Here is a 25629-nt window from a genome sequence, read left to right on the forward strand (position 1 = left end):
TACTACATGATTTCAGACACTGGCCATGATTAACAGGAGCATCAACTACTGGAACAGTATAGAACAGCAAATAAGGGAAAGCAGAATACATCCTCTTTAAAGTGCTGCCAGTGTGCTAACCAGCAATGACACTGCAGGTGTTTTACTTCACCCATCAAGGCCATCATCTACCTGCTGAGACACACGTTTCTGAGCCAGTTTTTAAACCTGTGTGCCAGATTTTTTTGATTTTTTTTGCATTTCCCATAAAATTGTTGACTTACAAAAGAGGATAAAAAACAAGGAAGCAGGAAATAGAGAATAAGGAGAGGCCAAAGTGCTCTCTGATATGGGAGAGCTTTTGTAATCACTTGGTCTCACTCTTCCCTGTTCTATAAAGGCTGAAATGTGATAACTGATATTTTGCCTACGTCTCCAGAGTAAAATTAACAAAATTATTAAAAGTTAAACATATTTAATTTCATTAGTTTTTTCTTTTTTTTTTTTTTTTTTTTTAAAGAGGAGACTATAAATCTCTTTATCATTCCATAAATCAGAAAATGCTGTCAACAGGCCCTCCAAAGCTGCTGCATGAAGTCAGAATACAGGTAGGAATAAATCTGGAAACTTTGCTCTCAGTGCTGCTGAATGGAAAAATCTTATTTTGAGTAAACATTTAATATGTAAAAATTCTAAAATATCACCATCAAAGTAAACTAAATGTTTTGCACTGCAAGTCTTCTGAATTATTTTTAGATTCAAGTATGCAAATGAGGCATATATCTAAAAATTTGCTACTTTGCATATGTTGGCAAACATAAGACCAGGTTGAAAATTCTCATTTGTTTGTCGTCATATTTCAGGCGAAGGTTTACAGAGGGAATTAATTCTTGTGTAAATCATCCAAATCTTCAGAATACAGACCAGAATAAATCTGGAAAGTTGATTATTTATATTGTACTTTAAAATGAGAGCTCATGAAAGAACAGAGAACATGCAGCAAACACGTATTTAGGACATCTTCCACTTGACGATAGTTTCTCTCAAAACATTATGTGAAAAGCCACAAAAAGCGTTCCTCTAAACCGGGGTGGCCAACTCCAGGCCTCGAGAGCCCCTGTCCTGCAGGTTTTAGATGTGTCCCTGATCCAACGCACCTGAATCAAATGGCTGAATTACCTCCTCAGTATGCAGTCAAGTTCTCCAGAGTCCTGCTAATGACTTCTATATTTGACTCAGGTGTGTTGAAGCAGAGACACATCTAAAACCTGCAGGACAGGGGCTCTCGAGGCCTGGAGTTGGCCACCCCTGCGGCCTGCACACGCTGCGCTGTACTGCCATCTGCTGGAGAGAACATTCAGAACATAAACACACCACGAACATTCAGAATAGATTTTTTTTTTTTATTTTTACAAATAACTTATCTGTTACAAAGACAGTTTTCCCAGCTAAAATCAAAACACTTTAGATGTCCAAATTATGGTTTTTTTTTTGTTTTTTCATGAATTAAAACATGAATAAACTGCCTCTTCACACCAAGGTTCAGATAAAGCTGAAAACTGGTTTTTTGGGGGGGTTGGAAAAAGAAAAAAAAAAATGATGTAAGTGCTTAAGAGACAAGAATTCATTTGTAATTCATAATTCAGTGAGTTTAAAATCATATGAAAATTTGGGTTTCCAAAAAGAAAAGAAATTAAAAAAAAAAAAGGCACTTTGATGTGACAGGATAGATTACCAACACAAAGGCACTAATGCAAGCCAACGTTTCACATATCCCACAGTGAAACATGACAGGAAGTACACTTTAGAAAGACCCTCTGCAATAAAAGCTTAGGAGGCTCCAAATAAAAGCATGCAGAGTGGACAGTTCGTTTCGCCTCTTCTGCTTCCGAGATGTAACAAGCCTGACTGTAAGGCACGGGAACACTTTAAACAGAAATATATTCACTTTGATCTTTGGTACCAAACAAAAAGCCAATTCAGGCACAAAGCAACATGGAAACTGTTCCAGGAGCACTTTGACGTGGTTCCTGATTGCACTGGAGAATGAGTGTCTCTTTGCACTGAGGTGTCGTCGTCCTCCAAACATCAAAACTACATTCCAGTTGTCAGATAAGATGGCAGTTTGTCATTTTGCTTTTTAACCCCTCCCACCCCCACCCTTCTCCGCATCCTCCCCCAACAGTCCCGAACATATGTGGTGTCCTGGAAAACAAAACACACTCGCACTTACTCACTCACACTCTCTCTCACACACACACACACACACACACACACACACACACACAAAAGGAGACTCCTCCATCGCCTTCCACTTTTGCTGCATCTGCAGATCGTACACAGGAACCTCAGCAATGACACGGGCGATGAACGGGCCGGGCAGACGTAGCTTCATGATGACTGCGAGGGGTTTTAACCGCCCCACTCCTCTCCTTCTGCAAGGCTTCAACTCTCACAGAAATCAAAGCTTAAAAAGGGAGCACGGTGCTTATTTGGTTGAAAGAAGGGAATCAAACAAGTTAATAAAGTCTATAAAGCTATACTTACAGGAAATACAAGTGATTCATAGTGTGAGGAAGAAGGGTTTTAAAGGCACGTTCTAAAATTATGTACAGTAAAAAGCTCGAGGGGAGTTTCTGCCTCCGTGTTCTGTACACAAAGCATGCAGCCGGTTTTTTGTAACTCATGACTGGAGAGAAAGGAAATGGTGCTGAGGAAAGGAGGCACATTTGAGTGACAGCAACACTGGTGGTTCCTCCTTTGGCATCCTCTACAAACAGCTAACAAACTTTAAAGTCCACGCGTTCCCTTCAGGTGGAGAACAGTGGCTCAACCCCCCCCCCCCCCAAACCCCCACCCCGTCATGCCACCACCACCACAGAAGAAGAAGGAAATTAAAAAAAAAAAATTATCAACAAAAGGCACATCTGTGTTGAGTGTGCATGTGCGCAATCACGCTGCAGGGCCACGCTTGTAATACTGTGAAGTGGGAGCAGCGAGGTATCCCCGGGGTAAAGTGTCACCTGTTGAGCAAGGGGGGTGGGAGGGGGAGAAGGGGACCCCACACCATGCCAGTCTCTAAGGTGAGGTATTATCCGACTCTGCCGGCCTATAGGAAGAAACGTAAGCTGTAAACACCGTCCAGTCAAGCCTTCAGTGGACAGCGTTCTACACGCCTATAGAGAGGAGAAAACACAAGAGGGAAAAAAAAAAAAAAAAAAAAAAAAAGGAAAAACGGGCTGCACAATGTATGATGACTACACCCTGTCCCGGTTTTCATACATCTAGGGGGAAAAGTAACAGACAGAGCCCTTGTCTGTTCCAGTCTGCTAGAAGACAGCCGGGCAGAGGAAGGGGCGGCGCGTCGCAGCCTTGCTGGCTCAGAAGTTCCGCGGGAAATCACACTGTTCACAGCGGATGAGGGCGGGGTGGTTGAGGAAGGTGCAGGCTGTGCAGCTCCACTGCGTCCCCTCGTCCTCCTGGTCTGTGATGGGCTTCACACTCTTACCGCCCGTGTCTGAGAGCAAGAAGAGGAGGAGGAGGAGAAAGGGGAGGAGTCGAGTGTGGGATGGGAGAGTTGCAATACATTATTTTTACTGTATAAATAAAATGTTACATATATATGTATGTATAAACAAATGTTACAGATCAGCATTTATATGTAATATTTTGTTAATGCCTCCCTTCTGTATGTGAGAGTGTGCCTTGGTGACAGATTACAATAAACCAGTTAACATAATTAAAACAAAACAAAAAACCCTAAACTTTATCTAACCAGTAAATGAAACTCTTGAGATCAAGAATCTATTCAGCCAGTGTCCTGGAACTTTCCATGTTTTAGAAAGCGAAACCAGAAGTGCTGGAGAAACCACGGGGAGAACACAGAAGGTTTAAACCTCTGGACCTTCTTAGAAAAGTGGAAGAAGCTCAGCTCCTCTACTGTGAGCCGGGCCTCATGGCCACATGTGAAATAGTCATGAAAACACTGATTGTTCGTGTTCATGCTCATGAACCGTCCTGGTTTTTGTTTCAGTCAGCACAACCTGACCTGAACATAATTTTTGTTCAATAATGTTTTGTTCCTGTTTCCCACTGAGGGGAGGAGCCAGAGACATATTTTAAAAAGATAGTGTATAAATGATGGGCTCCGTGAGGGAATCAAACAGCAGTCTGTGATGTGAGGGCTGAAATGCAGCCTCCAAGTATGGAGCTCTTCATGTTACACCTGAGAAAATGTCACTTTTTGTACAAGGCCATAAATCAACAGATGAACAGTGATATAACACGTATTACTAGATTCAATTTCCCGAGTATTTCAAGAACTGCTGTGAGACCTACTGCAGCAGTTCCGCTGTATCAGCGACACAGAACAGCCTCCAAAAAGCTGTTTGGTCCACGTTTCTACAACATGCAAATCAGAGGATGAATATGAGGCCGGCCTCTTCAGACCTCAATTTTTCAAACTGAAATAAAAACAGCCTCCCACTTGATTCTAACTCAGACACTGTGTCTCTATACCGCACTAGTGTTTAGTTTTAAGGCTCACAAGTGGAAAAACTGTTCTGTATTTCTGGATGGCACCGCCTTCATTTTTCTCCCTTCAGTGTTGTGTAAGCGTAACACTTTACAACACATGTAGTTTATAAAAGAACTGATACTTCCTGGCATTCAGTTTCCATGAGATTAATTTGCAGCTGATCACCTCTGGGGATCAGCACTGGTCCTGTTCACTGTTATCATTGTAATGGTAAATGTGTGTCCACTATTTATCTGTTGTGTCACAGCAATTACATGCGGGCAGTGTGAAGAAGAGCTAAAATACTCACAAATGCTGCAACTAATTCTGAGAGAAGCAAATCAAATAAAGAGGGTATGCTATCTGAACATGCATCACATGGGCTTAGAAATTTGTGAAACATGCAAAAGAGGTTCATAGTCGATGGACACAGGAAGAACCAGAAGCACTCCACTATGACATCTGAGGTCACACTGGATGTACATCGTCTCCTGTGTGGCCCAGAGATCGATGGGTAGTGTTAGACTGATCAGTGAAACGTTGTGCGGCTAAGAACAGTAAACACGAGGAGACAAAAGTGCACCAACTCCTGACCTCATAAGGGCTGATACAAATAAAGTAAATCCAATGAAAGTGTCCAGTGAAATGAGAAATGTCAGACACGAGCATGCAGTCAGTTCTAAACTTACCAACAGATAAAGTACCTTTGGGTTTGGGTGGGACAGGACCGAGGAATCCAATGTTGTCGTAAAAGTTGTGGATTACGCTGGGATTAAAGTGTGGTCCTGCACACAGAAGGAAAGAGTGAAACCATGTGTTTGCATCTTAAAGGAACAGTAATGCAAAGCTGTGGTATACATTAGGTACTTTCACACTACAGAGTTCTAGGGACTTCCTGTGCTGGGGTGCTCCCCTGAGAACAACATTACCTTCACTGCCTTATTTCTGTTTGCAGTCACCCCACCAGGAAGAATGCTAATATGACATAATATCCAGCTGCAGGCTGGCATAGCAATAGCTACAACAAAAAGATGGAGGATGCCTTGATCAAAGCTGCGTGCCTGTTGTGTGTTTCATGATGACAATGAGCTAGAGGCCAGATTTCAGCCAGAAAAGTTGTTAAGCCCCAGCAGCTGTTTTGTTCTATTTTTAGAACCAACTGTTGCTAACAAACCAGATATTTACATGTGTTTGTTCCAGATCTGGATATTTAAAAAAAAAAAAAAAAAAAAAAAAAAAAATGTATGCAAATGTCTGGTCTAGAAAAAAGGTGATGTAGGGAGAGCCACTGCACATCCCACTGATCCTGCTGTTTATAATAAAAAAAAAATGGTTGCAATCCATCCAGAGATGATGCAAGGCAAACAGGTGTGAATGCAGCCAAACGGCTAAAATACTTATTTATATTTGCTTCAGGACAAAGAAAAAAAGTTTTTGCAAATACAGTATGATTATGTGGCTGAATTAAAAATCAAACAATACTAATATAACTTTATTCCACCCTAGAATTTTACTAATGAATGCCATTTGTTAGGAACTTACATGGCACACTAACCTTCCAAACAGTAATTAGAACAGACATTATGAGCATAGTTAAATGGACTGTCTGATGAGCACCTTAGAGGAATTTTTTATTTATATTATATTATATTTTATGAGCAGTGGAGGGAGACAGGAAATGAGGGAAAGATACAGGGGGGACACGTGCACACATTGGCAACAGGCTGGGACTCGAACCCACACCGCCTGCACCACAACGCATCTTATGTATGTGGTCGCTGGCTTCACCACTAAGCCACCCAGGTGCCCTAGAGGACTAATATTAATGAAATCTATCTCATACATCTCTGTCACTCAAGGCTCCTCATGTGCTGTAGTACCAACCCTGACACATCCTGCTTGACTATAGTAAAAATCATAGTCATCACTGTGGCTAATACTTTAATCTTGTTGATTACATTTTTTTTTTTTGTTTTGGCCACAGAGCCTGCCTCAACTGTGAGACGTCTGTGGCTACAGTTGGGGAAAAAGAGCCCCAGGCAGCAGCAGACTTGCCCGCCTTGGCAGACCTGCATGGCAGCCATTGGGCGAGCGACAAAAAGCTGAAGCTGACTGCACAGGTTCCACCGGTTCATCTACGGTAACTCTGAGACTCTTACTTCCTGTAGACAGATCGTTAACAGAAGGCGCTCTTTCAGTCATCTGAGCTCTATTTGCACTAAACAGCGAGTGAGTTCAAAATTTAAGGGAGAAGTAAAATCTCTCTGCTGTTAAGGGAAGTGGTGCGTTGGAAGCCAAAAATGAAACTGATGTTAAAATTAAATTAACTGACCTGTCTTGGCCTGAAGTAGTACATTAATAAAGTGGTTCTGTGACCCCAGGTTTAAATCTCAGGTTATGCCAAGTGTGAGAGCATTATTTATTCTTTCCTCTTCACCTGTGAAGACCCATAGCCAGTGGCAGTATCTGTCAGTAATGGAGGGCTGCCAGGGGGCCAATAAATCCCTTGTTACCAACTAGCAACAGGATGCAATTCAGGAAGAACTGGTAGTTAGCAGCACAATGGCAGCACCTTGGGTGCATGTGTCGAGAGGATGTGAGCAGGCCAGAGCGACGTGCTACTGCTGCCAGGCCTCAATCTGATCTGACTTGCCTCATTTAATGACTTACTGCTGATTTCATAAACTGAAAATACATGTAGATACAAATATATCAGAGACAGAGAGCCAGACTCATACCTTTTGTTTGAAGGAGATCAATTTCTTTGCTGAGGCAGTCTATGTCAATCTGCAGTGACCTGTTTTGGGATCGCAACTGCTTCATTTCATCAATCTGAAAGAGAAAGAGAGAGAAAGGCTTCAGACGTGGAGCTTCAAATGCAGGCAGCTTGGAGTCAGTGTAGCAGATCTGTGACCGTGTCATGAGGAAAGCTGTTCCACTCTCCAGAGCTGGCTCACCTCAGTAAACAACACCGAACCAAGGAGCTACTGAGCTCAGCAACACCAGCCAATTAACCATCCGCAGCTGCTTTCTCCCTCTCTCTGTTGACTCAAGCCGACAAAAACAGCTGACTTGACACAAAGCGGAAAGCACCACTCTATCTGAACCCGCAACGTTTCAACAAGGTCATAGCTTAAAATCTAACAGTGATGGTAAGCCGTGCAGAAAATTTAAAAAAAAAGAGATGTTTTCTTTTCTCTGAAAACAGCCGCACGGCTCCAAACTGAACTGCAAAGTGAATCAGACATAAACTGTGTGCTCTGTCAGTCTGAAAATGTGGAGCGCTATCAGCCAAATCATAAGCGGACCCTGTAATCAACATACTTTCAGGGTGTAGGAGCACTGATGCGAGTGGCAATATGACCCAGATAATATGGTTTTGTCTATTCAGCCTTTTGTCTGTCAATAACCAGAAATACATTTGTTTCCAGTTATGGGATTTCTCTGCTGATTCTTTAGCTCATTTATTTTCAAGTCAGCTGCTAATGCAATCATAATAAACACAGTTATTCATGGGTCTACCAGTAAAAAGTGTTGGTTGGGAGACTTTTGACATTTTTTCTTTCAAACATAACAATCTGGCTGGTTTTAGCTAAGAGATCACTAGGAGATCTCCATCTATGAGATGTTTTGCACCGTGTGTTAGACATTGCTCTCCACCACCATTATCAAAACAACAAATGAGGAAATTTTGCAGTGAGAGGTGAAGCTGATATGGCAGTCTGTTAGGTAGCAGTTTCTGAAGCAATATTAACCTTCCCTTGCTTTCTTGGTTGCCTCTCACAGCCTGTGGAGTAATCTTTAGCCTGAAACGCCTCGCTTCCAGCAACAGCAGCGAGCAACACTAGTTCAGAGGTAGCTAGCTAACACCGGCTCCACATTATCAGTTAACATTACAAACAATCACCAAACCTATGCATTGTATTTAAGGATATTTTTTCTTTCAAATGTTAAGCCAAAATTCCCTGCAAAAAGACACCTCCACCCACAATAGACAGTTTCTTTTAAACAAAGGAATTCTCCTTACAGAGGGAATCTGGGAGGCTGAGTTGGATCTCTCCAGACGTCTCCTGGTCAGGTCATTCTCCATTTCATTGACTTCCTCTTTTAGTTTCTCCAGCTTCTTCTTCTTCATCTCCAACTCGTGCCACAGCCTTTCCATTCGTGCCTTCTGATGCACCAACAACGCTAAAAGAAAAGAGATAAATGCAAAGGCCGCTCAGTATCAAATATAGCTCTCTGAGATACATTTGCTGATTTAGTAATCTTTAATGAGAAATGACAACATAATTTAGCCTGATGTGTAATAAAGGAAGGGGGTTAAATTCATGAATAATTCAAGCAAAACTCCCACTTAAAAAACAACGCTGTCAACAAGCCGTTCAGGCAGCGCTGTGCTTTCAGGGTGTAAAGTAACACATTTTCAAATACACCACAAACTGCACATAACTGTCAAACCAGTTTAGATAATTCTCTTTGCATAAAGACAACCCTGTGTAAGGAGAGACAGGGAAGCAACATTAGACCACTCACTGCTGCCTTTCATCACCTATTGCGGTAACATGAGGAGATGAGACACTTTGGTTAGCAAACTGCTGCAGGCAAATTCTGCCTTAAGCATGCATATAATGGACTCAAGTCTCTGCAGTACATTTCCCATAATTCATTACAGTTCTTGCACTCTCTCACAGGTGGGAACACCTCCTACAGACGCTTTTCATGACAAACAATTCTCCCTCTCCTGCAATACACAAACTCATGCCACTGCACACTGGGGAGTTATAGCACGATGGCCTACCGGGTACTTCAGTAGTGATTCCATTATCTTACCTGATTCAGTGGATATGAGTGAGAGGTTGTCAGCTAAACAAGTTGAACGGTATTAAGTCAAAACATTGATTCATTATCCTCTGCCTACGACTTCATCCACTTCCCGAAAATGAAAATCAGCTTGAAGGGGAGTCCGTTTTGACACAATGGAACATATCCAGCATGCACTGCAGAGGTAAACTGTGGCACATGTCCACTCATGCACACACGGAAGCGATAACCAAACTGTGGTGTCCCTCTCTGTGTCCCCCCTCCTGCTCTGTCCGTGTCACCACACATTTATCGGTTTTATAGCTGATGGACAGTGCTACATAAAAACGTCTGTGAAGCCAATACAGAAGTACATATTTTCTCAGTAACAGAGTAAACAGAATTTCCCCCAAACTGAAACAGCTCTGTACCACACAGAAGATCGTACTATCAGATAATTATACTCCAAAAAGGTACAAACACTGCAGAGCGGTCCAGTTCAGTGACTCGAATAAAGAGAAGTGCAGCCTAACAGCCAGCTATCAGCTACAGCTGTGTCAGCACACCTGCCAATCAAGGTGATCACAACTGTAATTCAAGGATCCAGATGTATGATTTACCCTGTACAAAAAAAATGGGGTTAAGGCTATAAACATGTTTTTGAATGCTGTAAAGCTGGGCATTCTTACATGGGAGTCTATGGGGCCTGACTCGCTTCTGGAGGCAGCCTCAAGTGGCTACTTCCACGTTGGCTTCATCTTTCAGTCCCAGAGGTTATCAAAAGGAATCAACACACAGGCAAATGTTATAACGCTGCCACCCCCTGTGGCTTGAAGCAAACATAGTTAAAAACTTTCCTGGCAGAAACTCCATATATAAAAGTTACCTATAAGGTAGTGGCTAAACAGGTATTCACTCACCAATCAGAACCAACTGTTTAACAGTTGTTATGCAATAATACTAATGTTATTCTGCTGCCAAACAATAGCACGTACATTCCTGTAACGGCCAACACGGTAATGTTCAGCTAACAGTTATGTGGTGACAGGTGTGTCTGCAAAACACCAGCTTCCAAAGTGACTCCGCCAAGCACAACAGTAGGGGATAACACACTTTTCCCCGAACCAACATGGATAAAGTGAGGGAACACTGCACTGATGAGGGTCGATAGCAGAGGCAGCATGCCTGGTGTGAAGCCCCTCTTGGTGATAGTCACCACAGCGCAGGAGCCATAGCCGGTGACTCACACATAATACAGTCAAAAGCCCAAAAAAGGAAACAACAGTCTGCTCTGACACGTTTGACTCAGACAACAGAATCTGCTAGTCTCAGGGGCCGATGGAGCAAATGCAGCATTTAGTGTGGACGACTCACACTACGGTCATAATCACAACCGGCCCCCACTCAGCGAGTCACCTTTGCTCTTCAACTACTTTGTGGAGATGAACACAACATGGTTATGGCTATGGCAAGCATATATAGTTTGGCTCAAGAAAAACATTACAGCCGATGTTACGGAAAAAAAGACCTTTAAAAATCACACAGTAAACTTTATAGTAAAATGACTTTCTTGGCAGAAAGCAGTGGAAAAAGCATTTAGGCCTACCGTGAGTAGGAAAAACCTATATACTATTTGTTATTAAAACACGACTCAAACAAGAACTTTTGGCCTCATCACTATACACAGGAGGATTGTAGAAGACATGCACTCTTCACTCACTTGACCTTGGCTGCGTAGCCAATAAACTATAAAAGCAGTTTCTAACAAAGTTTTAAAGGGCTACATGAAGGACTCATAGTGTAAAACAATTCTTGTCTGTTCAGCCCAAAACTTTAGATTTAACAGACATCAGAAGAACCCAAAATCTAAAGTATGTATTTAAAAAAAACTTGCAGGCAGAAGATCCACTTTGTGCAGTAATATAATGACAACACTGTAAAAATAATTAAGAAGTAATTTAAAAATGGAAATCGTCTTTTTTGAAGATTGTTTTCATTATATACTACTGACCAACAATTTCCTGAGTGTAAATACATCCTGGTGCATTATTCTAGCACAGTGATGAGACTCAGCATTACTCACCTTGTGTGTATGCTGCATCATCAGAGCCCATGCTAAGTCGGCGAGGCTCACTTGGTCTCTCTCGGTGTGGCGATAGTGGGTCTGAGAGATGCAGGGGGTCTGGCTCTGCGAAGTGGTGGTCTGAGGGTAGGCTGAGGAGATTGTTAGGCTCAAAAGTTGGGGACACGACTCCAGGGGACACAGCTGGGGGCTTGTTGGGAGACACCGTGATTTTAAAAGTGTATTTGGTGTTAGGCTGAGTGACCACCACACGTGGGGAAGAAGCTGTGCCCCCTCCTCCCACAGAGGCGCGGGACTTAGGTGGATGATGGTGGATGTAGGCAGGGCCCATGCTCACTTGTCCCCCTATGTTCCTGGCCCCTGGGGGCCCCTGTAAGGGAGGGTTTGTTGAGATGAAGAGTGTGTGAGGGTTCCTACCCAACTTGGGCTGTGGGCGAGAGCCGGCTGAGGCAACAATGACTTCCTCAGAGGGAGTGGTAGCAGCAGTAGAGATGTAAACAGTGGGACCCGGGCCTCCGATTGCCAGAGGGGTGGCAGGGACAGAAGCTGCCCCAGCAGATGAGGAGGAAGAGGAAGGGCAGGAGGACGTGGAGGATGAGCGGGGCCCGCTGCTCGTCCGCAGCACGGCTGTTGTGGAATTGCTCCTTTGGGGAGACTCAAGTTTGATCTCGATCTGATTCTTCCGTGGGCCGGTGGAGATGTTCTGGATGTTGTACTGGCTGATAGTAGAGAGGGAGCCGGGCATGACTGAAGAGGAGGAAGAGGAGGAGGAGCATGAGGAGACACCAGAGGAAGAGGCCTGGCTTCCAGTAAGGACAGAGGAGGGTGGCTGGGGATTTGTAGGGGAGCTGATGGGCATGTAGACGTGAGAGGTTTGATGGCCCTGGGTCTGGGGCTGTGAGGTATGAGAGGAGGAGGAGGAAGAGTGCTGAGGGCCGGACCAGGAGCTTGACAGGGAGGAAGGATGTGAGATCTGGTAGATCTGCTGCTGAGGCTGGGAAGTGGGGCTGTACTGAGCCCTGCCTCCCTGCTGCTGGTTTTGCCGCGTCGTACCGGACTGGCTAAGGTAAGGCCGGATGTAGATTGAGTTACCCTGTGGACTACTTAGGCCCGACTGTGGCCCACCATGTATGTGCAAAGAAGTAGGGGTGTTGCGGCCTGTCTGGATGTTAGGGGCTAGCGTCACGGTGATTGGGTTGAAGCGTGGTGTCTGCTGTGCACCCATAGATGTTCCTTTGACACCCAGAGGGTAGAGTCCAAGGTGCTGTGGAGGCTGCGGTTTACGCGTGGGCTCCATCACGCCAAATACATTGAAAGTAGAGGGCACCTGCACTGGGGCTGTCTGGGGCTCCTGCTGAAAGAAGTCACTGTTAGTGGCCTGGCCTGCAGGGAGGGGCCCTTCACTCAGGCTGTGGGCCAGAGTCCGGCTGCCATTCATTCTCAGGCCGTCCCGAACCGGGGCCACGTGCACATTCTGAGGCTGCAGGTCCAGGTTCAGCTGGGTCATGTGATTACGGAGCCTGGTGAAGCTGGGGTCGTCCGAAAAGCTGAGGTTCCCTTCTTCACTGTACAGGTAGCCCGGACTGACCTGGGACAAATATTCACAGCAGGCGTCTAAATTGTTGTTATTCTGCAGGAAAGAGAGAGAGAAGAGACACACATTTACTTATGTTTTATGTTTACTCCCTCACAGGAATCCTGAAAGGCGAAAAAACAAAGATACTCACACTATTTATATTTTTGAGAATACCATTTTATTGCAGAGTTGGGGAAGGTGAGACAGTTTTTACTTAAGTCAACCTAAAGATAAAGAAGTGAAACTGGAATAAAAGTAAAGCATCCCAGGGATGCCCCCATCTAAAATCTAAATCAGATATTGGTCCGATCGTTAAGCTGGATCACGTATCGGTGACAGAGAGACAATGTTGTTCTGTGTTTATAACGTAAGTCAGCAGCAGTGTACTGTTTGCTAGTTTGGAGAAGTAACATGGTATGAAATTAAAGGTACTTCACACCTGCTATGTCAACAGTTAGTCATATTTCACGTCAAAAACTTTAGTAATCGCACTAAGTGAGCTGAAACATCTGAGAAGCTCAGATGATGATGCGCGCTCTCTCTCTCATTGCACTAACATGCTGTTCTGCACTCCATAATTATTACTTAACTTCACCGTCTCTCATAAGCTCCACTCTGTGTGTGAGAAGGTGCACTCACGGTGAGACTGCGAGCAAAGAAAGGTGAAACTAGTGTGTGCACTAAAGGCTCACAACAAGCTTTGCTAAGTCTAGTGGAAACAAATGAAATTTATAACAGTTTTTTATTTCATCATTTTATTTATATTAGTCAAGGGTTTGCTTCTTTTTTTTTTTTGCTCATGAGCTTCTCATTTAAGGCATAATGCTAAACTTTTTTGCCAATAAACATAACCTAAAAGTTAACATATCAAAACTGCAGCCAATGACAAACACACATGGACAGAACTTGCTATTCAAAATGACAACAATACCTAGACCTACAACAACACAACTATTGCAAAATTATATGTTTGGATCACAGCTGTAAAAAAGGGTGCTGAGCTAGTTTTTTTGCGTAATTATATGGCACCATTGCTCTCATGCAACATCTAATATATGAAACAGAAATTAAGTAGCTCATCCAGCTCATGAGCCATCACAATTCACAAGTTAGTGCCGTTTAAATGACAAATGACCTTGAGCAGAATTAGGCTGAAGACCCTTTAGTGCAAGTTTGATTAAATTTTGAATAATCACTCCAGCAAACCAGAACTACACTTCATCCAATTCACTCACAGTTTTACACATCGCCATATCATATCACATCTCACATAAACTATCTAAACTGAAATAACTGGCTGCTTTTCACCAAGCTCACTCTCCTCTATGCCTCTTAGCTTAATTGATTATTATTGTTCAACTTTCAATAGTATGGAAACTGCTTTATCTTATTCAGCAGGTATCTCAGTCTGTGGGGGTTTATTTGTTACACTTGCTACCAAGACACCAGTACTGAGGTACTGACAGTTAATACAAAAACCAGGTGACAAAGGGAAACAAAACCAGCTTAAATTGTGTAGAGTTCATTTTCATGACTTTCGCTCACATATTTCCCGGCACTTCTTTCTTATAATTACGACTTCAGAGGTTTTATAAAGCTCCTTACCTGCAGAACACACTGGGAGACAACACCCTCTGGGACTTCAGGGAACTTTTGGCGCAGGTCATGCAAAACCTGAGTGTCAATCTGGTGGCTTCCCTGGGCCATTCGTATGATGCCAGGTCTGTTTGTTCTGTTCAGCGCACGGGGGGAGTCAGTCTTGGCAGCAAACCGCCTTCATTATGAACATCTTCTGAAGTGAAACAAAGAAAGGAAGGAAAGAATCTGATAAGAAAACAATGCTCTCTCAATGTGATTCTGTAAAAAAATAAAGATGCACAAAGAGCCTCTCTCACTATAGACAATACTCTGAAGTACTTCTTCACTGTTATGAGTTGTATGAGTGTGTTTTTATTAACATTCAGTGAAAAGAAAAAAGACCATCCGAGAGGCAGAAAAAGAGCGAATGTGGTCTATTGCAATTTTCTCTACAAGACATCCGTCAGACGTTTGAGGTCGTCTTTTTCATTATGCCTGGGAGCTTTCAAAACAACGTTTCAGAGATCTTCAATGAGAACGGACAGCATTCATTTCAAAAGCCCTCCTCCCCACAAAGCTCCTTAATAAAAGAGCAGCAGAGGGAGGAAACCACCTCTGACTACTGAGAAAAACAGCCTTTCCAACTGATCTCAACATCAACAGTCACATATTACAGAAAAGAAAGGGGCTGAAAAGCAGTCTGTTGAGGACACACATCTTCACATACAGATAGGCAGCTCTGCAGAACAGCTGATTCCTTAGGATCCCACTGCACCATAAAGACCGAGCTAAAGGGCTGCGCGCTGTTTGTTAAGCACCATTTCGCACACATAAATCTGAGAGAGTTGCTACTTGTTGCTTAACCCAAGTGAACCACTGAAAGACAACAGGAGCAGACTTGCGAGCCACGGTCAGTAATGATGCTCCTGATTTCTTATGTTTTACAGCTTTTGAACAAAGCACTGTTAATCTGCTGTTGGACAATTATAAAATAAACAGGTTTAACTGAACATGAAGAGAATGAGACTGCTACAGAATAACCAAGCACTTAAATCTTTGCCTCAAAGTGCAAACATAACATTTCTTTTTCCAAATTATGACCTCAGTATATGTACAAGTAATCACTATGAATACCCTAAATGCAGAGAAGCCCCTCCTGCTGTTCAAGACTCTCTGTGAGGCCAGCCAATTACAACACTGCATTAAAGGGAGGGCAGTCTAACAGAGGGAGCAGCTAAGACAGCTTGTTAGTTTGTAAAGTGCAAAGCTGGTCAAAATACAGATCGGTCAATTTAAGAGATTTACTTAAAAAGCAGTTACTTGACCCAGCTGTCTTAGCCAATTATAGGCCAATCGCCAACCTTACTTTTATTTCAAAAATTCTTGAAAGAGTAGCTGTCAAAGAGTCAACTGATCATCTGCAGAGGAACGGTTTATTTGAAGAGCTTCAGTCAGGATTTAGAATGGATCACAGCACAGAAGCAGCAGCAGTGAAGGTTACAAATGATCCTCTTACGGCCTCTGACGGTGGACTCATCTCTGTGATCATCCTGCTAGACCTCAGCGCAGCCTTCAATACTGATGCCATGATATTTTAGTACAGAGATTAGAGCATACCATAGGTATTAAAGGTACTACTTTACAGCACTTTGAATCATATCTAATTGACTCCAGTTTATTCATGTAAATTGTGAGTCTTCCTCACACAGTAAGGTTAAGTCTGGAGGTCCACGGAGGCAGTTAAATTCTACTTTCTAGTTCAGTTATTTCTGAATTATGCTGGCAGCTATTTCTCATATTTAGTGTATCATCGAGTTGACGTATTCGACGTGTGTATTGATGTGTATTAGAAGACACTTTTCTGTATAGTTTAAAATACAATAAACAAAATCAAATGTACAGGCTCCAAACCAAGACTAAAGATGGGGGGAGGGGAACACTCCTATAACAAGCCGAATGTTGAACTTCAATTAAAAGTAAGATTTATTGTAAAACTGGTGCATTGGACTGTATTAGTTTTAGCTTTTTAAAAAAAAAAAAAAAGTAAACTGGAAGCTGAGTGTGTTTTAAAAATGTGAGGTAGCTGGTAGGTTGTACTTCATTCAACATATAAGCTTTTACTCATACTTGGGAACTGGCAAAAGGCAACCACACTTCACCACCAGCCACTGCAGTCATCTTTCCTTCACTTCACTGCAGGAACTGATCTGGAAAACCCTTTTCTATAATCCCACTTCTCCACCCATTATCCAGCTGTGTGGAGGAAGCAGAAGCAGACAAAAGTGAACCCAACAGTCATGAGAACTTCAAAGTGTTAGCTCATGACAGCCATGTTTTGTCTTCTCCCACACTTTTATTCTAACCGCACTCTTTCAAAACAGTTTTCAGTGGGAGGTTCAAATATGCCAATCACAACATTATGACACATCAAGCACACCCCGTTGTGCTTGACGCCAATCAATGCTGAAGAGAAGCAGTGACGCACCGACAGCAATCCTAATACTTAAAAGTGAGTTTTAAGAGGGGAATCAGATGCTTAAACACAATTAATAATGAGGGAATCGAGTGTGCTTCAAATCTCACTGGGCTCTTATTTCAGCCAAAAAGCAGCTCTGTTTGCCTTATCTGTGCAATGAGGATGTGTAATGTCATAACTGCAACGTTGTAAATCAACTCTGCAAAACATCCGTCTATAGCTGATAACAGTAGGACGAGCCATTAGCTACGGTCACTAGTAGAATATCAACTGCAAGAAGCCACTGAAGCCCAGAGAGACTTTACAAAAGAACTTAAGCAGGAACCTGAAGCTAAATCTAAAGAGGTCCTCAGGAAAGTGCTATCAACAGTCAAATTTTAATTGTAAAACAAACCATTTCATTCAGAAAAGATACAACTTATGAGTCTCCATTTCTGAAAGACTTTTCCAGGTCTGCTTGAAAGAGTAGAAGCATTAAAGTCTTGATAAAACTCGGTAATTGTCAGTTAGTACTTTTTGTCTTCTGAAATACAAGCAAATGGAAAGCTTTGCTAGCACGCCACCAGACTGTGGAATTCATTTAGAGGGTGTCAAAAAGAAGCACAAAAACACAGCACGAAGAGTGTCTAACTGCAAACCAGAGGAAAACTGTGCAGAATCTCAGATTACATGTTTAAAGTAAAGCCTACTTCCTCCTGTAAAGCATGTTCTGTCTGCTCCAGCACATGAAGCTAATGAAGCCTCAAGAAATGTAGCCTTTTAAGTATCTAACTTTGGGAACCTAATACATGATCAGTTTACATCTACCTGTCTGATTTACAGGCCAAGAGGACACATGAGTGCAGGGAGGCAGAGGGCCACCATTCAGAAAGCTGGGAAGTTCAGCCGTTGTGGGAACAACGGGAAAGGAAATTTGCTGTTTGGCGGCTGACCCAGTTACAGGTCAATAGTGTAGTTAGATTGCTTCCTGGCTTCAAAAACAATAAGGTCCACACCTCTTCACTGTAGGTAATTATAGGTCTGCGACTGGCTCATGTTTGAAGGTGGTTCTGACAGGAGCAGATCTGTGCTTGCTGTCCCTGAAGGCAGCAGTGGAACAGGGCCTGAAGCAGCACAGATAGAGACAAAGCTCCCATTGCTGAGGCTGTTATTCACTGTGCCAAAGCATTGACCCACAGCCCCACACTCATTTCTGGAGGTAGCAGGCCTTGCCATGGTCCATCAATGGACTCATTCACTCTGCCAGAGTGAATGCTCCTAAAAACGTCCAAATCAATTAAAGCTTAAATAAAACGGGAATAAATGATCAACAGGAGTGCTTGGCAGTAACATCAGCCCAGCACCTGACTCTAGTGCAATATCTGATGACGACGACAAAATAAAAAAAGAAAAAAGAAAAAATAGCTGAAGAAAAACAAAGAAGCTACACATTAGAAGGAACACCCCCCACCCCACCCCACACCCCAAAAAGAAAATGTCATGCCATACTGTCTTCTGCTTGCAGAGAGTGGAATGTCTGATAGTGATTGTTTGGGACAGCGCTGATCTCGTCATGCCAAATCTTCAAGTGATCGCTCTTCTGCAGAAATGGGAGTTCAAACATACAACTTGAATCAGAAACATCCTCTGCAGCTTTAAGGAGCAGTGCAGCAGCAGCGCTACATGGAATGTTTCTGGTCCAGCAAAACTTAAACAAATAAAGGGGCTAATTAGCAGCCCGCGCCCCAGCATCTCCCCCATTCCTCCTCCCCCCAAAACACCCTAAATAAATAAATGCAACTCATGTATGTTAATGTGTGTGCAAGCAAACACACTAACACAGGCATGTACAGGACCAGTATCCACTTGTGAGTCATGTCTGTGACAAATTATTTTCACAACAGCAAATCAAGCTGCTTACTTATTGATTTGAAATAATGTTGCATATGAGCAACACATTTACAACACAGAGCTCCCAATGAGGCAATTAAAATCCGACTAATTACACCTAAGAATGCAAAGAATGTAGTAAAGAAAACACAAAGCTGGTTACACATTGACAGATCAAATGTCCTGCACTACATAATGCAAGATTAATGATTATGCTGAGCTATAATGCAATTTACAACAGTCTCAGAAATCTGCGTCCATTTTTTCATATTACTCACATATACTCGTCGTTCTTAAAGAATGCAACCTGACTCATACTTTTTGCTGCATTTCATTTTGATTCAATGACTCTGACCAATCACAGGCCTTACCTTGTCTCCCACAGACCATTGGAACGCATTGAAATTTTATTGAGGAGACTAGTCTTAACAAAAGAGCTTCTGAAGTCATCACATAAGCTGCGACCCACTGAATCAAAGTGATTTCCCACCATATTAATGTCACAAATCCTACTAAAATAAACTTTAAGATAAACTGAAGTTGTATCATCAATAAAAACTGTTCCAACAAGACTGTCTTAAAACATCCTGATCCTTCATCTTGAAAGGTCAAACCAAAATAAGTGCAAATTTTGAGTCTTATTACCCGTTTATACACTGTGTGAGTGACAGACCCACCAGACAATATTTTTTCTTCATGGATTACACATCGCACTAATGTGAACATTACTTTACAACAAATTAATGGTAAGTTGTACTATACACACACACGTACACACATGGCTATTCTTTTGTTCCAGACAATGCCTGCAGAACAGAAACAAACCGCACACAACTGCCATTCACTGTGCCATGAAGCCTGGGCCTCAAAGTGCACACAGAGCTGGGATAAAAACTCTGCTCAGCTTTTAGTTACCCACTTTTGAAAACAGGGTTCATGTGCATGTGTAGGCCTGGTAGGGAAGTGTGTGTGTGTGTGTGTGTGTGTGTGTGTGTGTGTGTGTGGTGTAGGAAATCAAAAATTCTTCAGGACCGCAGCCTGCAGATGGTGGTAGATTGGAAGCAGGCGAGGGCACCAGCTCCCCAGGTTAACCAACCCCTCCCAATGCACTGTGGGAAACTGGGAGGTCTCAGGACTGAGAAGACGCGCCTCTCTCCAGGCCTCTCTGTGCAATCTTTGGACTGCCAGCATTTTCCAGCTTTTTGTTTTCTTCTGTAAACACTTTAAATAACAGGTAAAAAGGCTGCCTGGCTGGTTGTTTCCATCTTGGCCAAATAAGGGAAGGAAAGCAAATGAAGCGGGTACTTAGAGGAGGTAAGTAGGTGAAGCTGTCAGGCACTTGCCCAACTAGCTCCTCTGTGTGAAAATGTGTGCTCAACTCAGACATTAGTTGACTCTAACATCCTTTTTTATCCTCCTCCACTCCTCTACTTATCTCTTCAGTACAAAATGTCTGTGGGCAGCACAATGCTGAGCTCATATCCAGCTTTTTAAGAGTACGAATGTGTGTGTTCCATCATGAAGCCAGCCCAACAGCTGTTTTCACCTGCAGCCACCTCAACCACGAGCAGAATGTTGGCAGGCGGCTCATCCATTAACAGATCTAATTAAAGATACAACTGCAGCAATGCTGCAAACTGACAACAGTAGTTTCCAACCTGCAGCCCCCAAAGGCTGAATGAGGGAATTAATGAATAAATAAATAAAACATGATTATTAAAAGGATATAAAGAGAAAACAAAAGTAAGACAATAAACTTTATTTTTACCTTTAGTTAACCAGGCGAGTCTTTAAAAACACATTATTACCAATGGCAGCCTGGAAAAAAGCAAAGCTTCTCAAAGAATTCATGAATTGTAGGCAGTAGTTAAATGGTACTGGATGCTACTGGGGGACTATAACGTACAAAATGAGCATCGTGTTGTGTCAACTAAGGTGTTAAAACACCAACTGAGACCATAAAGTAATCAGGACAGTGTTTATTGAGGTCACATCAAAAGGAGCTAAAGCCACTTTTCCACTAGTACCTACTCAGCTCGACTCAACTCAGCTCGGTTTTGTGGATTTTCCATTAGGTGGCATTACCTGGTACTAGGTACTTTTTAGTACCTACTCAGCCGGTTATCCAAATGAGCTGAGTTGAGCCGAAAATGTGACGTCAGACTGCATGTCACTGATTGGCGAGATAGTGATGTCAGTAGATGACTCATGAGAGTGACCCCTTCACTAGAATCAAACCTGCTGGTTTTTAAACCTGGTAAAGAGGGAAATGGCTACACACTAACCAGCACAGACGTTTTTGTGCTTGGTGGCTGAGCACACAATCCAGAGGAAGGTAGACAGTGCGATCGATTGCGTTTGTGTCACTAACAAATGACGTCACAGGACTTTTGGGCCACTTTGCTGAGGTGGTACTCAGTTGTAATGGAAAACATCCAAAACCGAGTAGAGTTGAGTTGAACAGAGCAGGTACTAGTGGAAAAGGGGCATAATCTTCTATGCAACTTGCTACTTTCTGCAATCAGTCTCCCCCAGCTGGCAATTAAAAAGATGCAGGTTCAGGCTATTTCCACATCCGCTTAACTTTTCATTTCTTAAAAACAGTCTATGGCTAAAACATTATCTGTATCGATTCTCTTCTGCTCATCCTGTTCAGGGTCACGGGGGGGCTGGAGCCTATCCCAGCTGACATAGGGCGAGAGGCAGGGTACACCCTGTACAGGTCACCAGCCTGTCACAGGGCTAACACAGAGAGACAGACAACCATTCACACTCACACCTATGGGCAATTTAGAGTGACCAGTTATCCTAACCCAGGGGTCAGCAACCTGCAGTACTAACCACCATGCCACCGTGCCGCCCAGGTTGCTGAATTGATTTATCTAATTTTCTTTTTGTAGTGCAAACCTAGAATTCCTTTTCTTTTGCAAACACATTTAAAACACATTAAACTAAAATCAAAAAACACAAATTGTTAAAAAAAAAAAAAAAAGACAATCTAGCTCAGGGCTCTTCAACTCCAGGCCTCGAGAGCCGGTGTCCTGCAGGTTTTAGATGTGTCTCTGCTTCAACACACCTGAGTCAAAGAAGTCATTAGCAGGACTCTGGAGAACTTGACTGCATACTGAGGAGGTAATTCAGCCATTTGATTCAGGTGTGTTGGATCAGGGTGTGCTGCAAACGTATTTGCAGCACAAGAAAGGGGAGCGTGTTCTCCCACGTTTGTGCACTTCGGAGTCCGTGTCCAGACGAGGACCCACCCACACTCATACGTAAAGGAGCAGTTCACAGAAACACGGGCCAGTTATTAAGCATTTCGCTGGTTCACTGAAACCAGCACGAGCACAATGATGATTGACTGGTTCAACAGAGACATGAAAGGCATAGCTTACATGTTATTAACTTAGGTTTGGCTATAATAAGGACTTTGATGAAGATCAGATAATTTTTTTAGTATTCATTTCAGAAATCCAGGTTATTCTTGCAAGTGTGTGGTTCATAAGTTGTCACGTTACCAGAATTTCAAGATCAATACCCTGGAAAATACTAAATACCATTTTTGATACCACAGGGGCTTTTTAAGTAAAAGATCGGAATACAAACAATATCAGTGACAACACTATTTTTAAGTTGACCGATGTAGTGCACAAAATACATTAACATGAGTATAAAAAAAAAGAAAAAAAAAGAAAAATTTTTTGGTTGCCTGATGCAGGCTGTGCTTCTACTGACTTAGCTCCACATTTTCACTGCTGATCAATTAGAGTTGGTGAGTCAGGCTGCCGCTGTTTCTGTCTAGTAGCTGGCAGCCTTTTCTGCACTTCAACCTGGGACTTTATGAGACATCAGTTGTTAGACAAATAATTGCGTTATCCTGTTAAATTAACACCATCCATTATAATGTTACAGCCAGGCAGGACTGATAACGTTAGCTGCCTCGCTCCAACATTAACACTATCATTTTATTATTATCCATAACAGATAACCTCTAGAAAGAGCAAATAGAGCACCTGAGACCATAAAGATGGCTAATGTGGCTATCCAATAAAAGTGCCCTCAGCTGCTCCCTTATTTCCACAGGGGTTATTTGATTTTGCAAAGATTTTATGATGGATGCACTTCTTGATGCAACCTGCCCAATTATCAACGCTTCGCACTGTGTTGTTCTATGTTGCGAATATCAACTACTGAGTGGAAGGGCTGAAGTTGTGTGTCAACTGGAGGAGGTAAAGATGGCAGTGTTGGTATTGACAGTGTTGCAACTGAATATCTAATCCAATAGTAATTTTTAGTATCAACTAGTATCTGAGAATAGTTTTCTTCAACAACCCTAAACGTGCATTATAAATAACTGAATTGAATAAAATATTAAATTATGCATGGTTTAAATAAACACTGCTATATAAAAATGCAAATGCAAGTCTGGTCTACCTTTGTGCACGGTACACCAATAAACTGAATCCCAAGCATCACCATCTCTGTCAGGCTAACGGCTAAATGTAAGTGAATGATTTCACCATGAACACAGGGCTATCTGTCCATGGATATGAATATGACAAGCTGGAACACTCTGCTCAACATTATACCAGTCACAAATCAACCTATAATGAGTCACTGTGTGTTATTAAAATGGAAAAAATAAAATGACATTTCCTGCACTGGTTTATAAAAACAAAATTTAACAATCAGCTTTTCCCCAATTCTGATTTATCTTAGCATTACAGCTAAAAGACACCATGTGTGAAACACCATGAAGGTGTAAAACCCTGCCGTATGCTTATATTTGGATGGTATTCCTTGATCTCTTCCATTTCCAGCAACTGACATTTCATTTCTTATCAAATTACATTCTTTCTATATGGCAAACTTCAACAACAGCAACTAAAACACTGATAGCATTATTTGGTTAGTAGAGTTCTCTGCATTCCTTCTGAATTGGAAAGGTTAGGGGTCACAATGTGAACTACACTGACATGCAAGAATGACAACGAGTATTGCTCCACAGTTGATCACAGGAGGTCCTTTTACTCAGACTGGAGCCACTAAGCTGAGTGACTCAGCAAACAGATGCCAGCTTGCAGTCATTTTCAGACTTTCAGGACTTTGCTAACAAAACTGTAAGTAAGAACGCAAATATCCAGTGTAGTTTAATCTGCAAGCTCCCTAGTACAGTCCACGTGTTGCCAGATTGTGTCAATGTGTGAATAGTGCTGCTTGTATTTGTTGCATTTACTACTAAGTGAGATTCATGTGTGCTGCCTCGTTCTCGCTCTATCCAAGCAAGTCCTTGTCTAAAGCAGATTATCCCCTGCTGAATTTGTAAGTCTGCTCACTTCCAAAAATTGAACAGTGTCTAATTTTTATGGTAGTTTCGATAATAAAGTGAGACAGAATATCAACAGAAAATCCAGAAGAAAAAAAATATTTCTTCCTTATTCTCCTTATTGGAGAATAAGGAAGAAATATTTTCCATACTTTTTCTCCAAACTGAATTAAGTTCATGTGCTCAGATGGCTTAAGATGGATCACGAAGTGAATAGAAGCTAAGAGCTCTTCACGCCAGACTGGATCTGCATGAATACACAAGTCCTTTTGATTTTCCTTCCTCAAGTAGGATTTCATCATAAATATCTGTGTGTGTGTCCACACACACACACACACACACACACACACACACACACACACACACACACACACACACACACACACACACACACACACACACGCAGGAACTGCTTGTCTATGGAAACCCATGCCATGAAGCTCCCAGTGCACAGCTTTTGTGCTGACAATAATTCCAGAGGAGGTTTGGAACTCTGTAGTTATTGAGTCAGCACAACGTTGGCGACTTTCACGCACCATGAGCCTCAGCACTTGGCGATCCTGTTCTGTAACTTTGTGGCCTGCCACTTCTTTGCTGAGGTTCCTAAACACTTCCAGTTAGCAATAACACCGCTTACAGTTGACAGAATATCTAGGAGGCGAGAAATTTCATGAAATGACTTGTTGCAACGGTGGCATCCTATCACAGTACCACCCTTGAAGTCAGTGAGCTCTGTAGAATGACACATTTTTCATAAATGTCTGTAAAAGCTGACTGCATGGCTAGGTGCTTAATTTTATACACCTGTGGCAATAGGACTAAAACCACCTGAATTCAAAGATTAAGCGGTGTGGCCCAATACTTTTGTTCATATAGTGTATTAAGAACCAATCTGAGTACAGCCCAAAGGACCCTGATGTGTGCCTTGACTATCATAATGAAAGCCAGCGGTATATCCTACTGAGTTACTCTAGTTACTGATCACTCTTTTTCCAGTACTTTCAGCAGTGTAATAAAATGTTTACATAATCAGGATTTACATTTTTATTTACAAAGTATGAATCAGCCAAAGGAGTAGCTCTTCAGTGAGGCTGTGCAACAATCCTCCACCTCTGCACAGCAGTTGTTTTTGCAGACCCTCCTCCCCGCTTTACTTTCCTTAGGCATTATATGTCAGGACCACAGCCCGAGCTTAAAATAGAACCCTCAACAACATGAAAAGCCTTATCCTAAACCACTAATCTTTCTGTCTGCCTTCCTCCAAGGAAATCTGAATTAAGAAAAGAGGGTGTGAGCAATCTACAAAGCAAAAATTAATAAGTGAAAACAAAATACAAGTGTACAGCAATGAGGGCCTCAGCAGGGAATCGTGTTTTTCCTTACATTGTGGAAACATTAATTGTCAGCTGACAAGCCCCAACACAGACTC

General features: G+C 42.4%; 1 protein-coding gene across 3 annotated transcripts in view; it reads right to left on the reverse strand.

Moving 5' to 3' along the window:
- Positions 1-2870: 2870 nt before the first annotated feature.
- tab2 (TGF-beta activated kinase 1 (MAP3K7) binding protein 2) overlaps positions 2871-25629 on the reverse strand; it is a 44178-nt gene continuing 21419 nt past the window's right edge. Inside the window, exons 2-7 of one of the 3 annotated variants that reach the window (XM_030721432.1) lie at positions 14560-14743; positions 11379-13008; positions 8523-8683; positions 7234-7327; positions 5200-5280; positions 2871-3496 (exon numbers count right to left, since the gene is read on the reverse strand). In XM_030721432.1, coding sequence (XP_030577292.1) covers positions 3360-3496; positions 5200-5280; positions 7234-7327; positions 8523-8683; positions 11379-13008; positions 14560-14661 — 2205 coding nt within the window. In that variant the 5' untranslated portion in view covers positions 14662-14743 and the 3' untranslated portion in view covers positions 2871-3359. Of the gene's footprint in view, positions 3497-5184; positions 5281-7233; positions 7328-8522; positions 8684-11378; positions 13009-14559; positions 14747-25629 lie in introns of all 3 variants that reach the window. The other 2 variants (XM_030721430.1, XM_030721431.1) reach the window with 2 other exon arrangements.

Source organism: Archocentrus centrarchus, chromosome 24 (genome assembly GCF_007364275.1).
Source record: "Archocentrus centrarchus isolate MPI-CPG fArcCen1 chromosome 24, fArcCen1, whole genome shotgun sequence".
NCBI classification, from domain to species: Eukaryota; Metazoa; Chordata; class Actinopteri; order Cichliformes; family Cichlidae; genus Archocentrus; species Archocentrus centrarchus.